The following is an 18,431-nucleotide window of genomic DNA, read 5'->3' on the forward strand; positions in this document are numbered from 1 at the left end:
ACCACTAGATGGAGCCCATGTAACATAGTTTGAGAATCTCTGAACTTGAGATTGAAGTATTAAAAGTAAAAATAATATATAGTAATACATGGCTTATTTTTACAATTATCCCTTTGGAGAGAGACCTTGAGTCAGATTTTTCTTTTCAAACTTGTTTAAAAAATATTAATGAATCAATGAATGAAAAGCAATGTTGTTCTGAATGATTTACCTCTTCAAGGCTCCAAATACTTGATATCAAATAAAAAATAAAAAATAAATAAACTTTGGGGAAAATATTGCAATTTTATCTATTTTTCCCATTAAAACATGTATTTTATTTTCTATTAATTATGTTAAATTTTTTGGCGGGGGGGTTGCCATAATACATAAATAAATAAAAATGCTATAGCAATGGGGGCAGCACAGTGAAACAGGGGTTAGTGCGTGTGCCTCACAATACGAAGGTCCTGGGTTCCATCCCCGGGCTCGGGGTCTTTCTGTGTGGAGTTTGCATGTTCTCCCCGTGACTGCGTAGGTTCCCTCCGGGTACTCCAGCTTCCTCCCACCTCCAAAGACATGCACCTGGGGATAGGTTGATTGGCAACACTAAATTGGCCCTAGTGTGTGAATGTGAGTGTGAATGTTGTCTGTCTATCTGTGTTGGCCCTGCGATGAGGTGGCGACTTGTCCAGGGTGAACCCCGCCTTCTGCTTTAGTCCAGCTGGGATAGGCTCCAGCCACCCCTGCGACCCCGAGAGGGACAAGCGGGCCCCCCATAGGAGAGAGAAAATACCATGACTATAAATAGTATAATTTCTTTATTGTTATGACTACACCGCTGCATTAAAACAGTGTTATTTGTCTTTTAAATTGTTATAAGTACACCTCTGCATAACATTGTATCCTTATTAACGTTTATGAACAAAACACACCGGTCTTCCTTGTCTCCCAACGTAGTCACAATACGCATTTTCCAGAGGTCCTACTTGCCCCTCCGAATTTAAAAACAAAACTATATTACTATATAGTAGCGAAAGGATTCATATGGCCTCATGGGGTTCATCCTTTTGCTGAAAATGATGGAAAGCGTCACTCTACATAACTACGGACGCTGTGGTCAAAGTTGGAATTGCCACAAAACACATTTTAAGATATTCGACACTCTATTGCCATCTGGCGGCTAAAGTGGATAGTGCAACCCCAATTTGTCACTTTTTATGTGTCAGGTAAAGTGCGATAAATGGGGCCACATGACTCCTCTTCCTACCGTATGACTTATTTTCAACACTTTTTGGATCCTCTGGACCTTTAACATTCATCAAAATTGAGGGGCGCTCTAAGGGATGCAAAATATATTGTATTGGTTTTGAAAATCCAAAATATCCAAAATGGCCCCAAGCATGTTTTCTTTTTTTTTATTGTGAGGCTCATTGTGAGACAAGTTTAGACACACCTGATATAGATACTGTATAACGAAGTAGGTTTTATAAACAGCGTTGTTAAGAAACTGTAAAAAGTGCTGATTGTATGTGTGAACAGTCCCAACAAATGTATTTTATTAGAATTTAATATTTAAAATAATGCTCTCACTTGCTTTCGTCTTCAGGGGATTCTGTTACTTTAACTCGGTGGCGATAGCGGCCAGGCTCCTGCAGCAGAGGCTCAGTGTCAGCAAGATCCTCATTGTGGACTGGGTGAGTTCCACATAAAACACACTGCACGCTACAAAACCACCAGCCATGATTCACGTACAACTCAAAAACATATACATATTTTTTTTCATCCTTTACATCCGCTGTAATCGTTTCCATCAAATTATCATTAAAACATGCATATTTATCTTTTTTTATAATGCAATATTACTGCAATGACACATATAATGAGAATAAACATTGTTCAGAACGTAATACAATTAATAAACATATGCATTTTGTTAGTTGCTGTGATGTAACAACCTGGAGGTTAATACAAAATAAAAATGTGCATTCTTTGCACTGAACAGCAAGTTATTGTCTTTTAATGCTATGCAACTAGACAATGTTGACGTTAATAGTACAACATAATTGTACAATATGTATGAATTTTTTAAAGGGGACCAATGATAAATTTGGTCTTCTCTGGCACATAAATGTTGTTACAATGTTGGATACTAGTGTTAAACAATGCAAAAGTATCAAAACATAAGGTTCATGCATTTTGGCGTGAGCTTGCACGCAATTTTGAATGTCTCTGTACGCGGGCTTTTGCAGCTACGTTGGTACGTCACAGCCAGGTTATAAGAAAACACAAAAACAGGCATGGTAAAGTATTTTTTTTTATTTTGCATGCACATAATAACACCGACGTGCAACATGCATCCGGAAGGTATTCACAGCGCTTCACTTTTTCCACATTTTGTTATGAAACAGCCTTATTCCAAAATGGAATATATACATTTTTGTGCTGAAAATTCCACACACAACCCCATTATGAAAATGTGAAAAGTTTTCTTTTTTTTAATTTTTGCTAACTGATTAAAAAGAAAAAAATCAATAAATAAATACAAAAATCACATGCACCTTTGGCAGCAATTACAGCTGGAGATGTCCGATAATATCGGACTGCCAATATTATCGGCCGATAAATGCTTTAAAATGTAATATCGGAAATTATCGGTATAGGTTTGTAAATTATCGGCATCGGTTTCAAAAAGTAAAATTTATGACTTTTTAAAACGCCGCTGTACGGAGTGGTACAAGGACGTAGGGAGAAGTACAGAGCGCCAATAAACCTTAAAGGCACTGCCTTTGCGTGGCGGCCCAATCACATCATATCTACGGCTTTTCACACACACACACAAGTGAATGCAAGGCGTACTTGGTCAACAGCCATACAGGTCACACTGAGGGTGGCCTTTTAAACTACTTTAACACTGTTACAAATATGCGCCACACTGTGAACCCACACCAAACAAGAATGACAAACACATTTCGGGAGAACATCCGCACCGTAACACAACATAAACACAACAGAACAAATACCCAGAACCCCTTGCAGCACTAACTCTTCTGGGACGCTACAATATACACCCCCCCGCTACCCCCTACCCCGCCCCCCAACCCCGCCCACCTCAACCTCCTCATGCTCTCTCAGGGAAAGCATGTCCCAAATTCCAAGCTGCTGTTTTGAGGCATGTTAAAAAAATAATGCACTTTGTGACTTCAATAATAATAATAAATATGGCAGTGCCATGTTGGCATTTTTTTCCATAACTTGGGTTGATTTATTTTGGAAAACCTTGTTACATTGTTTAATGCATCCAGCTGTGCATCACAACAAAATTAGGCATAATAATGTGTTAATTCCACGACTGTATATAGCGGTATCGGTTGATATCGGAATCTGTAATTAAGAGTTGGACAATATCGGAATATCGTATATCAGCAAAAAAGCCATTATCGGACATCTCTAATTACAGCCAAAGTTTTTTTTTTCAATTTTGAAGAAAAAAATTTACATATATATTATCTAGACCACAGGGAAGTGTTTTAAATCAAAATTCAAATCACCATGAGTCCCCTTTAACGTTCTTAAACTATTATTTACTTGTTTAGCGTGTCACCGTTGGAAACAATAATACATAGATGATTCACAACGTAGCTGAAAGACATGCCGTGCAGAAAGAGTGGATGACAAAGTCGTGGTTGTGTCTAGGTTTTGTCTATGGTTATTCTCAGAAGCCTTTGAAGGGACTTTTTCATTTCCTTTTCGTCTGTCTGTGTGTCTGTGGAGTGTTGTACGCCAAGTCATTGTCATGCCACTCCACCACTAGACTGCGGGAACTTTTTGGTTCAAGTGTAATAAAAACATTTTTGAGAAATAGACAAAAAGTCCTAATATGCACCATATTGATGACAATCCCTTTTTGGAACTCATGACAAAATGTGACTAGCCTTGGACACTCACGTCGAATTTAATTTCCACATTGCATAATTTGTGTTGTCTTTGTGAAATTCTCTAGCAAGTGTTTCTTTTTACATTCTAAATTGATAATCCACTTCGACTGCGTCTCCTGCCCGTCAGCCACGTTGTAGTTTTTAGCGCTTCCATGTGGAGTCTACTGACAGATATAAGTTCGAACTTTACGCTACTTTTTATTGGAAATGGCAACAGCGGAGGATGCATGTGCATGTACGAGCCAGTCTGCCCCACAACAAGAGCATAGAGGGAAAAGAAAGGGACTCATTGACTGCAGCGTCGGACTACAATGGCGGACTCGCACAAAGCTCTTCAAGTATAACTTTACCATATATGGAGATATCCGCTATAGGGATAAAAATTCCAAAATTATGAAAATTCAAAACGGCTCATTTGGAGGCAGTATGAAGGAAGGCGAGATAAATATCTCCACAATGCCTTCATGGTTTGATTTCAAATTTTCAGGACTTATCCAAATACCCAAATCCACAGACCAATAGGTGAAATAAGTCGGTTTTGCATAATAGTTACTAGAGGTGTCCGATAATGGCTTTTTTGCCGATATCCCGATATTGTCCAACTCTTAATTACCGATTCCGATATCAACCGATACCGATATATACAGTCGTGGAATTAACACATTATTATGCCTAATTGTGTTGTGATGCCCCGCTGGATGCATTAAACAATGTAACAAGGTATTCCAAAACAAGTTATGGAAAAAAATGCCAACATGGCACTGCCATATTTATTATTGAAGTCACAAAGTGCATTATTTTTTTGAACATGCCTCAAAACAGCAGCTTGGAATTTGGGACATGCTCTCCCTGAGAGAGCATAAGGAGGTTGAGGTGGGCGGGGTTGGGGGGAGCGGGGTTGGGAGGGGGGGGGGCGGGTAGGGGGTAGTGGGGGGTGTATATTGTAGCGTTCCGGAAGAGTTAGTGCTGCAAGGGGTTCTGGGTATTTGTTCTGTTGTGTTTATGTTTTGTCACGGTGCGGATGTTTTCCCGAAATGTGTTTGTCATTCTTGTTTGGTGTGGGTTCACAGTGTGGCGCATATTTGTAACAGTGTTAAAGTTGTTTGTACGGCTACCCTCAGTGTGACCTGTATGGCTGTTTACCAAGTATGCCTTGCATCCACTTGTGTGTGAAAAGCCGTGTGATTGGACCGGCACGCAAAGGCAGTGCCTTTAAGGTTTATTGGCGTCCGTGTAGGACGTACGGAAAGTCATAAATGTTACTTTTTGAAACCGATACCGATAATTTCCGATATTATATTTTAAAGTATTTATCAGCCTATAATATCGGCAGTCCGATATTATTGGACATCTCTAATAGTTACCCTTTAAGGGAAAAAAGCAAAGCATTTAAATCAGCGCAAATAGGAAATAATTTAAATATGTGTAAATGACCATACTTACTTCATGACGTATGTTTCTTGATACAATAGGATGTTCACCATGGCAACGGCACCCAGCAGGCCTTCTACGCTGACCCCAGTGTTCTATATCTGTCGCTGCATCGCTACGACGATGGTAATTTCTTTCCTGGAAGTGGAGCCCCCGATGAGGTACGAGTCTGGTCACCGGCTGCCATCGCTCTATATGCTGATTAATTCGCTGACCGAGGTGTTTGTTGGCCCCCCCTGTAGGTTGGCAGCGGGCCTGGCGCGGGCTTCAACGTGAACGTGGCGTTTACTGGAGGACTTGAACCTCCCATGGGTGATGCAGAGTACCTTGCAGCGTTCAGGTAAGCATCTGTTTCATAATGTTGAATCGTTTGTCATAAAGAGCTTTTGGGAATGAGTCGAGGTCTTCCTATGGCACACATGTTAGAACTAAGTACTCTCCTCCTCATGCTTGACCTTATATTGTAGTCTATTTATATCCTCACACACACAAGTGCATGTGTAGAAGAAGTATTTTGGTCCTTGTGCTCTTTGAAAGTGAGCCTACGGTCTGCAAAGGCCTGTCTATCCCGAACCAAAGACATCAAACCACCAGTCAGCGTTTAGGCACGCCAGCTACCGGAAGCACGGCATATCTTCTTAATGCACGCCAGACCCCTTTGGGCTCTCCCTCTCAGTTATGTCTATAAATCTGGACCCAATAATCCATTCATCTTGACGCTTTAATTTGCCACAAAGTGAGACATGAAATCGCAAACTTTTATCCACACTGCTTTGATTGGTGCACTTGCAATTCTATATTAATGTACTTTGTCAGCAAAAGTAACAAACCCAAAGTCTTTATTATGTGGAATTAAAAAAACAAAACACATACATATTTTTGAGGTATCATTGGCAAAGTCCAAGGAGTACAGTGTGCCATGTTTTGCATCCTCATTTTCCCATTTTTAAGTCCAGGTAGCATTTGCAGTGGTACAATTCCCAAACGAGAGATGAGCTAAAGCCCAGTCTGCTCACTGGTTGACTGAATATTACCATTTCCGTTTAGCTACCAGGATGGAATGGAAAAAACAGATTGTGTCATTGATGCAGTCATTACCTGCCCGCCTACACATTGTAGCCATAGCATTAGTATATACTGTGGATTTACTTGGTACTATGCACCCACTTACTTAGAAAGAACATGCTGTGGCCTTTTAACGTTTTGAGTCACTTTTAAAAATGATTACATGTATAATTTTTAACATCTTGGCCGTGTTTGTTTCTTGCTGGCTCTGAACGAAGGCAGACGCATTTCCCCCTTCCTGTCCTATACTCCCTGCCTTGCTCTTTGTCCTTGTCTTGTTGTCTTTAACTTTCTATTAGCCTCTCATTTGCACCGTTCTTTGAAATCTAAGAACATGGAGTTGATAAACTGATGTCTGAACCGAAATGACATCAGTAGTACAGGTTCGTGGGAACCTGCTTGTCCTGTCGGGAAGTTTGCTGCTGGATACATGAGAGACTCTGGGGAGAAGTGGCGAGTCCTGTGCCTGGCAGTTCTTTCCTTCGAAAAAGATTTAAGATGTATATCTATTTGGAATTGCGATAACAGGTCATCTGCTGATTGGAGTGAGCGTTGGTCTGGTCTACTGACAAATTCTGAAGACGATTGCAGCCTATCAAGGAGCCCAAAGGCTGCCTGTTGTGATGGGCAAAATGGGCAGAGCTGTGAGCACTCAGACTTCGGCAATCTCGGAATTGAATCGCAAATTGGATAAAATATCGGAGAAGCGTTCCAGTCTGCAAGGCAAAATTATGATCAATTTGAGAGCCACAATGGACAATTGTTGACAAACCATTGGAATGTGTTTGCTCGTCAACCAAAAACAGTTCTTATCAACGATTCGACCCCAAAAGGGACAAGCGGTAGAAAATGGATGGATGGATGGATTTGACTGCCTGTGCAACGGCCTTGGCAAGGCCTTGCTGAAAACACCACAGCGAAACCAGTGTAGCAAAAGGCGCCCTGAAAATTCCTTCCCTCACTTTGAAAAACAACTGGGATGACCTCCAGGCTTATAGACAATACATGCACCTATGTACATACCCCCACTCAACAACGCGTGGTATGATGGCTTACAAAGCAACGCCCTGATGGCAGCAGCTTCAGACCGGATGTCACCCGGGCACTGAAAACTTTTATTACAGTTTGCACATTGCCGGTTTGATGGCGGTTCATGGCAGCTTGGCAATTTGCCGTGGTCTGCCAAAGACTGCAAAAAATAAACATGTTACATTTTTAATGGCGGTCTTGGGAGAACGCCCGCCGCCTTTTGGGGAGATCTGGGGTACTAACGCGCCAATCTGCGTTGGCGTCGTTTTAGAACATGTTGAAAAAAGCTGTCCGTCGTTGGGACACGGAGCTTTGAAAAACGCTGTAACCACGCTCCTTTATGGAAGTTAGCGTTCTCCAAACATCAGCACAGTCTCCAATAACACCAGAAAAATATTCTGTATTCTTCACAAGTTGTTTTTAATCAAGTAAAAGTCACTAAAAGGATTGAAAACGTCTTCAGATCAACTCGAAACGATGGAATGTAACTTGAAAAATGCTCCGGCAGTGATTTGTATTCCAAAATCGCTCATTCGCTCATTTAGCTGACAATCAATAGCTTCAGACAGATCATCCAATCACCATGCGCCGTCCAGGCCAGCCTACTGTCCATAGACTCCCAGAGACGCTCAGTGTCCGACGGACGGGACAAAGCTGAGCATTAATCCAATGACTATCTGCATTGGCCCTGCGATGAGGTGGCGACTTGTCCAGGGTGTACCCTGCCTACCGCCCGAATGCAGCTGGGATAGGCTCCAGCACCCCCCGTGACCCGTAAAGGGACAAGCGGTAGAAAAATGGATGGGTGGATGGATGTCTAGTTTCGCTGCAGTGTAACAACACTTCCTGTTGACCTCTTCTTGGGAGTTCACTCAGTGTCTGGCGCCATTCCGTATTTCGCCAATCCTTTATCATTTTGTTATTATTATAAAATATATTGAAATATGTCATGTCATTTTTATTTTATAATTTTGGAATACCAATTTTAAATACACATTTTCAAAATATTATGGTTGTTTTATTCTTTGAAAGATAAATATTAATTTGTGCAATTGCAATGCCTTAAGTTGAGTGAGGTCAGTAATATAGTCATAAATGCAATAGCAAAAATACCGTATTTTTCAGAGTATAAGTCGCACCGGAGTATAAGTCGCACCTGCCGAAAATGCATAATAAAGAAGGAAAAATACATATATAAGTCGCACTGGAGTATAATTTGCATTTTTGGGGGAAATGTATTTGATAAAACCCAACACCAAGAATAGACATTTGAAAGGCAATTTAAAATAAATAAAGAATAGTGAACAACAGGCTGAATATGTGTACGTTATATGACGCATAAATAACCAACTGAGAACGTGTCTGGTATGTTAACGTAACATATTATGGTAAGAGTCATTCAAATAACTATAACATATAGAACATGCTATACGTTTACCAAACAATCTGTCACTCCTAATCGCTAAATCCCATGAACTCTTATACGTCTAGTCTCTTACGTGAATGAGCTAAATAATATTATTTGATATTTTACGGTAATGAGTTAATAATTTCACACATAAGTCGCTCCTGAGTATAAGCTATGAAAAAAACTGCGACTTATAGACCGAAAAATACGGTAATTGGCTAAATGCATTTAGGTGTTTCGGTTTTCTGCCTTTGTTTCCTCATTTTCGGTTTCTGACAATCATTTTCATATCAGTGCATCCCTACAAATTAGTCTTGTGCAACAAAACCAAGATGTATCAGACAGGTGTGCAGTCGTCTCAGCACATTGGTTTCAGAAATGCGCAATCATCAAATCAAAGAAACCGATGCAACCAATTCATTATGTGTCAGTACTCGTACATTTGAATGAATTATGAATACATTATAATTCCTTTTCATGGTGTTTATGTGATTGCTTACTGTAATACGTTTATTTTGGAAGAGGGCCAACTGGGTAACTTTCTATTAGCCTCTCATTTGCATTGTTCTTCGACATCTAACTTTCTATTAGGCTCTCATTTGCATTATTCTTCGACATCTAACTTTCTATTAGGCTCTCATTTGCATTATTCTTCGACATCTAACTTTCTATTAGGCTCTCATTTGCATTGTTCTTCGAAGTCTAAGAACATGGAATTAATAAAACTGGTGTCTCAACTGAATTGACAAGATCTTCTCGACAAGTAGTACAGGTGAAAGACTAATCAAACCATCTAGTAGCTTGAGGGGTTGGGGGGCATTGGTCTGGATCAGGGGTGTCCAAACTTTTTCCACTGAGGGCCGCACACGGTAAAATTAAAGCATGTGGGGGCCATTTTGATATTTTTAATTTTCAAACCATAACAAAATATATGGATTTTTAATTTATTTTATCTTTAGGGGTCCCGGGACCATAAAGGGTCTGAGTCATTAAAATGTTAAAAATAAGTCAGATTATATATTTTTTTAATTATTTAACGCTTACAGTAAATCTCTATATCAACTTCAAGTTGATATAAAGTAATACAAAATAAAATAAAAATGTTTTATGGCTTTTCTGTCAAAAACAACTTTGTTTTTTTTATAGTGAAACTGAAATATGCAGTATTTAGGAATTAGAGCCCTAAAAGATCAATAATGCAGGACACCATTGATTTTAATTATTTAATATTTTTGAGTAATCACAGTGAAAAGATAAATAAAATACCACTAAATATATTTGGGATCCAAAAGGTGCCCCACTCATAAAGTGATACATTTGTATTAGGTTTTTCTTTTACTTCCAACACTTAAGTTACGAGATCAACTTCAGATATATCTGTCGATTTTATGCTGGAGCTATTATTTTGTCTGTTTTATGCGCTTTTGTCAAAGAAAACGTTGATGTTTTTGTATGGCAACTACACAATATATGCAATATTTACCACATAAAACATTTTAAAGTGAAATATTTGAAGTAATTGGAGCCCTGAAAATAATTCATTATAACATGGATTTTCTGTCATTATTTTTTTTTTTTTGAGCAATGGCAAAAAAAGAAAAATAAAGAAAGACAAAAGAAAAAATAACAGCCTGCATGGCAGCTTTCGTGTCAACATTGCAACTTTTTCTCGTTAGATTTCATCTCATTCCGCTTTTTTTAATGTTATTTTTTATTTTTACAATAGTATTTCCAGAATGTGTGGTGGGCCGGTAAACAATTAGCTGCGGGCCGCAAATGGCCCCCGGGCCGCACTTTGGACACCATTGGTCTGGATTCTTATTATGGTCTTAAACCCCATTCTTTTCTGTAGGCCGTTGCATTATTGAATAATTTTTAAGCCTGTGACGGACACCTGTCTCAACAAAGTCATGGCTCTTCCGGGGCGGTATAGCTCGGTTGGTAGAGTGGCCGTGCCAGCAACTTGAGGGTTCCGGTTTCGATTCCCGCTTCCGCCATCCTAGTCACTGCCGTTGTGTCCTTGGGCAAGACACTTTACCCACCTGCTCCCAGTGCCACCCACACTGGTTTAAATGTAACTTAGATATTTGGTTTCACTATGTAAAGCGCTTTGAGTCACTAGAGAAAAATGCTATATAAATATAATTCACTTCACTTCACTTCCGCACACGTTACAGTCATCGAGTCATCCAGATACTAAATTGTCTAATAATTGAGCCTCCTGCTTTGCAGAAGCATAGTACAGAAATACCATTGATAATGCACCGCAACACTTAACAATACACTGATACCTGCTTTTCAATTGTGTTTATAATTCTGAACGTCTTGCCCAAAGGCACATTGGCAGTAATAGGATATCTCATATTTGCAAGTACTTTAATTGTAATATTTTTCCGTCCCAAGGGGGCACAAACTTGTGTTTTCTCCATTCCGCTTTTGTTCATCTGTGTTGAAGTGCTGTCTTACTCCGCTCTCTTTTTTTGGGATGCATACCTTGCGGTCTCTGCGCCTTCTTCCTCTACCGCTGGCCTGTGCCACGTAGCTTTTGCAGGGGATCAAGTTTGAGCCGCAAGAAAGCACAGAGAAAAAAGATAAGAATATTGGGTCTAATGAATACCAGAAGCGCCCTCTCTCTCATTCACCTCCTTTCACTTGCTCGTTCACCATAAGGAGGGGAGGAGAATTAAACCTAATTCAAAACAGCTCTCCGCAGAACCAGATGACATGGCTTTGAAGTGTGCGTGTGTGAGTGTTTTCTTTTTTTCTTTTACTCTCATTCCCTCTTTTGTCTCCCGTTCTCCTTTCCTTTTTTTTTTATGAACTGAGGGGAAGCCCTGAAGCTTTGCTATTTAAGTTTTTGTTGGCTGCTTTGGTGTGCACTGCACCCTCGGAAAGCTTATTAGGGTGTGTGATTGTAACCTGAATCCGCCATTCAAGAGGCGTAGTGATACATCGGATGGTTGTGGTTTATCATATTTTAATAATCCTACAGTTTCTTCGTAATCATGTATAGGAGTGAAATTGGGTCCTGTACAGGGTTAGGAGGTTAGGTTTAGGGCTTGGGTTAGGGCAGGGGTAGGGAACCTATGGGTCTCGAGCCAGATGTGGCTCTTTTGATGACTGCATTTGGCTCTCAGATAAATCTTAGCTGACATTGCTTAACACGATAAGTCAATCAATCAATCAATCAATGTTTACTTATATAGCCTTAAATCACGAGTGTCTCAAAGGGCTGCACAAGCCACAATGACATCCTCGGCTCAAATCCCACATCAGGGCAAGAAAAAACTCAACCCACTGGGATGACAATGAGAAACCTTGGAGGGGACCGCAGATGTGGGGACCCCGCTCCTGGGCGACCGGTGCAATGGACGTCGAGTGGATCTAGCATAATATTGTGAGAGTCCAGTCCATAGTGGATCTAACATAATAGTGTGAGAGTCCAGTCCATAGTGGGGCCAGCAGGAGACCTTGGGTGGAGACAAGTCAGCAGCGCAGAGACGTCCCCAACTGATGCACAGAGGAGTGGTCCAACCTGGGTCCCGACTTTGGACAGCTAGCGAATCATCTGTGTTCACCGAAGCAGAAAAGAAATGGCAGATCAACTGGTCTAAAAGGGGGGTCTATTTAAAGGCTAGAGTATACAAATGAGTTTTAAGATGGGACTTAAATGCAAGTAATGAATAATTCCGCTGGTAATCACAGTGTTAAAAATAACGTTCAAAATATAAAACATTCTCATGCATTTTAATCCATCCATCCGTTCCCTACCGCACCTGTTCAAGAAGTCGCATTAATGGTACGAAGTATTTTGTTTATTATTGGTTAGCTTCTGAATAACAATGCTATTAAAAAGACTAAGAGACTTATTATACTCTAAAAATCTTGGTCTTACTTAAAAATGCACGCATTTAGTTGTATTCAGTGTTTAAAAATATTATATGGCTCTCACGGAAATACATTTTAAAGTATTTGACTTTCATGGCTCTCTCAGCCAAAAAGGTTCCCGACCCCGGGGTTAGGGTAACAATTTGGGTTTAGGGATAAAGTTGTGCATCAGGGTCAGTCAAACATTTGTGCTCTTTAATCAGTCCTGAGACTGTAGCCAACCCTGAGTCTAGCTGCAAAGTATTGAGCATCATTGTTATGTTTTACAGACCATCTTCAAACTGTCTCTTCTGTATGCACAGTTTTGTGGACGGTCTTATTTACGTGCCTCCACTTCGACTGTGTCTTCTCCCCACCAGCCATGTCGTAGCCGAAACTCCTGACAGATATAAGTTAGAACTTTGCACTACGTTGTGTTAGAAATGGCAACAGTGGGGTATGCATGTGCATGTACGAGCCAGTCTGCTCCACAATAAGAGAATGGCGAAAAAGAAGGAAAGTATTGACTACAATGGCGGACTCACGCAAAGCTTTTTGGGTCAAACTTTGCCATATATGGAGAAATCCGCTGACGTCACTAATGTAAAAAACGTCACAAGTTGTGCGAATTCCAAACGGCTGGTTTGAAGGAAGTATGTAGAAAGGCAAGATTGTTTTATAAATATCTCCGCCTTGCCTCCGTGGTTTGATTTCAATTTACCGTGACTTATACAAATTCCAAAAACAGGTACCAATAAGTAAGAAAAGTTGGTTTTGCACAATAAGTTCCCCTCAATGCAAAAAATGGTCCTGTCCAGCAATCAGTAGTGTAGGTATTTTCTCCTCTCACACCACTTAGAGCTTCACTTAATGTCCGAACAAGTACATCCACCTCGCTGTGAAGTCGAGACTTAGCTAGACTGCAAAACCCCACGCGGCAAAGAGACTCATCCAAAATTGCGTGCAAGCCCCCGCCAGAGTGCATCAACTTTATAATTTGATGCTTTGGCATTGTTTACCACGAGTAACCATGAACAACAAAATAAACCGTAAGTTAAAAAAAACGTAAATCACCATAAGCACACCTTAAAGTACCAGTAGAGTGGAAAAACAAGTTGACTTTATATGCTTGATTGTGTTTCATTGTATCCATTAAACCAGATCCAATTGTATTTACAATGCGCAATATTGGAAAATATTGATCAGATCAGTCATACTGGAAATATGCAAAAATTGGAAAGAGATGTGCAGTCTATCATTCACAATCCATATTATGTAAGACTATTACACATACATCGTAAATAAATCGTAAATATATAGCTAACAATTGAGTCAACAGATCGAGGGTCCATATTACCCACTAAAAAAACATCCAGAAAGCGTCAACAATACTTCATTTTACAGGTCGTGACCTAAAAATTAACCAAATATGAGTGATATTGTTATTATAAGTGCTAACGCAGACGGCCTATTTTAGCGACACATTGATAACACTGAGCTAACGCTAGCTTACGCTGCTATTGTTGACACACTGAGCCGGCGGCTGCTTCAACTTTGTCTCAAACTTGCTAAATGTAAATTTTACAGTATAACTAATGCATATCTCACCCGGGAATAGATAAATGTGGTCATGGACCGAAAGGCTGGTCAACTTTGACATCCACCGGGTTGGCAAAAAAGACGCTAGTTGCTGCATTTTTTTGTTAACATTTCGTGAGGATTGCGATTGAATCTTCATCTAAAAAGGGATTATGTGAGCGTCCTGTCGGTCGGCATCCCAGCGAGAGTGGACATTGTACAGTAAGTCCATCCATTTTCTACCACTTGTCCCTATCAGGGTTGCGGGGGGTGCTGGAGCCTATCTCAGCTGCATTCGGGCGGTAGGCGAAGTACATCCTGGACAAGTCGCCACCTCATCACAGGGCCAACACAGATAGACAAGACAACATTCACACTCATATTCACACACTAGGACCACCTGTTAGTATTTTTTTTATTATGGTCTATTATGGTTAGTTTGTATGTTTAGCACCTAGATGCTATATTGTCTCAATAAAGCGACATTCCTTTAGCACTCGGTTTCTAAAACTTATTGCTCATCCTCTTTGTGTTCAGGCTCAAAAATATAAGGTTCTGGATCATAATTTTCCCCAAAGTAATCGTTGATGGGGAAGGGATCTGTGCTTCCTAACTCTACGACACACCGATCACGTGACTGGCTCCCTCTTTAACTCTCAAAATGGCTCGGAAATCTCTGTGAGATTGATACTGTTGTGATCATATCTATTTATTCGCAAACTTTGTAAGTCTTTTGGTGTCACAAATCAGATATAGGTGATACTAGCTTCAAAATAGAGGCAACTTGTTTTTCCACTCTACTGGCATTTTAAATGTGCATCCTTTATAACGCAAATTTCTAAAGTCGTGACCCGTTTAGAACAGTAGGAGTCTCCTGACTTATCCTTGCACTTTTGTATGCATTGACCCGAAAACTGACCGTATAACATAACATAAGGTGAAGGAGAATGTGTGGTCAAAATAAATTGCGTATTTTGCGTTGATAATCACATATATATGTATGTATATATGTATGTGTGGGAAAAAATCACAAGACTATTTCATCTCTACAGGCCTGTTTCATGAGGGTTTCCTCAATCGTCAGGAGATTTTAATGGAAGCATTCACATACCATGGTTTATATAGGGCACAGAGCGGGTGGGTACAGGCAGGCGTAGGGGCGTGGTGATTGGCTCATGTGTTACCTAGGAGGTGTTTCCTTCTGTGACGGCATGCTGATACAATTTCGCTGCGCTTGTTGAGGGATGACAAGTCTGGACTGTATATAATAAAGCCAACAAGCAAACCGTCAACTTCCTCGACGTCACTTTCAACCTGAGGAATAACAGCTACCAACCATTCACGAAACCCAACACAACACTCCAATACGTGCACCATGACAGCAACCACCCACCCACCACCACGAAAAGAATACCTACCGGTATTAATAAAAGACTATCGATGCTGTCATCTAGCAAAGCTGAATTCGACAAAGCAACCCCCCCGTACCAAAAAGCACTTGATGAAAGCGGATACAACTTCACCCTCACCTACGAACCCACGCCAGGAAACTAACCAAAAAGGAGCAGAAAACGAAACAACATTATCTGGTACAACCCCCCATACAGCAAAAACGTCTCAACTAATATTGGCCACAAATTCCTCACCCTGATCGACAAACACTTCCCCAAAGGCAACACCCTAAGAAAAGTATTCAACAAGAACAACATTAAATTGAGCTACAGCTGCATGAACAACATACGACAAATCATTTCAAACCACAATAAAGCAATTGAAAAGGAGTCGTCCACCACCAGGCAGAACGACTCCAAAACCGACAAAGGCTGTAACTGCCGCAAGAAACCTGATTGCCCTCTCAACGGGGGGTGCTTACAACCATTAGTCGTTTACCAAGCAAAGGTAACACGCAAGGACATTAACACATCCGACACATATGTAGGATTAACTGAGGGAGCATTCAAAACCATATGGAACAATCACAAAGCCTCTTTCAGAAGCAAAAGCTTGCGGAACACTACAGAACTCAGTAAACACATTTGGAATCTCAAAGACAATAATGTTGAATATTCGATAACATGGCAAATTCTTGCATCCAGCACACCTTACAACAGTGGTAATAAAAGATGCAACCTATGCTTAAAAGAGAAACTGTTTATTATATACAGTCCAGACTTGTCATCCCTCAACAAGCGCAGCGAAATTGTATCAGCATGCCGTCACAGAAGGAAACACCTCCTAGGTAACACATCAATCAATCAATCAATCAATCAATGTTTATTTATATAGCCCCAAATCACAAGTGTCTCAAAGGGCTGCACAAGCCACAACGACATCCTCGGTACAGAGCCCACATACGGGCAAGGAAAAACTCACCCCAGTGGGACGTCGGTGAATGACTATGAGAAACCTTGGAGAGGACCGCATATGTGGGTAACCCCCCCCCCTCTAGGGGAGACCGAAAGCAACGGATGTCGAGTGGGTCTGACATAACATTGTGAAAGTCCAGTCCACAGTGGATCCAACACATCAGCGGGAGTCCAGTCCACAGCGGGGCCAACAGGAAACCATCCCGAGCGGAGACGGGTCAGCAGCGCAGAGATGTCCCCAACCGATGCACAGGCTAGTGGTCCACCCGGGGTCCCGGCTCTGGACAGCCAGCACTTCATCCATGGCCACCGGACCTATGCAACTCCCCCTCGCAAGGGACAGGGGAGAAGAGGAGAGAAGAAAAGAAACGGCAGATCAACTGGTCTAAAAAAGGGGGGGTCTATTTAAAGGCTAGATTATACAAATGAGTTTTAAGATGGGACTTAAATGCTTCTACTGAGGTAGCATCTCTAACTGTTACCGGGAGGGCATTCCAGAGTACTGGAGCCCGAATAGAAAACGCTCTATAGCCCGCAGACTTTTTTTTGGCTCTGGGAATCACTAATAAGCCGGAGTTCTTTGAACGCAGATTTCTTGTCGGGACATATGGTACAATACAATCGGCGAGATAGGCTGGAGCTAAACCGTGTAATATTTTATACGTAAGTAGTAAAACCTTAAAGTCGCATCTTAAGTGCACAGGAAGCCAGTGCAAGTGAGCCAGTATAGGCGTAATATGATCAAACTTTCTTGTTTTTGTCAAAAGCCTTGCAGCCGCATTTTGTACCAACTGTAATCTTTTAATGCTAGACATAGGGAGGCCCGAAAATAATACGTTACAGTAATCGAGACGAGACGTAACGAACGCATGAATAATGATCTCAGCGTCGCTAGTGGACAAGATGGAACGAATTTTAGCGATATTACGGAGATGAAAGAAGCCAATCACCACGCCCCTACGCCTGCCGGTACCCGCCCGCTCTGTGCCCTATATAAACCATGGTATGTGAATGCTTCCATTAAAATCTCCTGACGATTGAGGAAACCCTCATGAAACAGGCCTGTAGAGATGAAATAGTCTTGTGATTTTTCCCACACATACATATTACGCTCTACCACGGTATCGAGCACTATTTTTTTTTTTTTTTTTTTGGATATATATATATATATATATATATATATATATATATATATATATATATATATATATATATATATATATATATATATATATATATATATATATATATATATATTAGAGATGTCCGATAATGGCTTTTTTGCCAATATCCGAAATTCCGATATTGTCCAACTCTTGATTACCGATTCCGATATCAACCGATACCGATGTATATAGTCATGGAATTAACACATTATTATGCCTAATTTTGTTGTGATGCCCCGCTGGATGCATTAAACAATGTAACAAGATTCTCCAAAATAAATCAACTCAAGTTATGGAAAAAAATGCCAACATGGCACTGCCATATTTATTATTGAAGTCACATAGTGCATTATTTCAAAACAGCAGCTTGGAATTTGGGACATGCTCTCCCTGAGAGAGCCTGAGGAGGTTGAGGTGGGCGGGGTTGGGGGGGTGTATATTGTAGCGTCCCGGAAGAGTTAGTGCTGCAAGGCGTTCTGGGTATTTGTTCTGTTGTGTTTATGTTGTGTTACGGTGCGGATTTTCTCCGGAAATGAGTTTGTCATTCTTGTTTGGTGTGGGTTCACAGTGTGGCGCATATTTGTAACAGTGTTAAAGTTGTTTA

The 18,431-nt window shown here is 40.7% G+C and overlaps 1 protein-coding gene across 5 annotated transcripts in view; it reads left to right on the top strand.

Moving 5' to 3' along the window:
* Nucleotides 1-18,431, top strand: part of hdac4 (histone deacetylase 4) — a 238,771-nt gene that overhangs the window by 174,718 nt on the left and 45,622 nt on the right. For all 5 annotated transcript variants that reach the window (XM_062067611.1, XM_062067614.1, XM_062067612.1 and 2 more), the window contains exons 19-21: nucleotides 1,589-1,676; nucleotides 5,390-5,509; nucleotides 5,591-5,688. In XM_062067611.1, coding sequence (XP_061923595.1) covers nucleotides 1,589-1,676; nucleotides 5,390-5,509; nucleotides 5,591-5,688 — 306 coding nt within the window. The remainder of the gene's footprint in view (nucleotides 1-1,588; nucleotides 1,677-5,389; nucleotides 5,510-5,590; nucleotides 5,689-18,431) is intronic.

Source organism: Entelurus aequoreus, linkage group LG13, assembly GCF_033978785.1.
Source record: "Entelurus aequoreus isolate RoL-2023_Sb linkage group LG13, RoL_Eaeq_v1.1, whole genome shotgun sequence".
In the NCBI taxonomy this organism is placed as follows: domain Eukaryota; kingdom Metazoa; phylum Chordata; class Actinopteri; order Syngnathiformes; family Syngnathidae; genus Entelurus; species Entelurus aequoreus.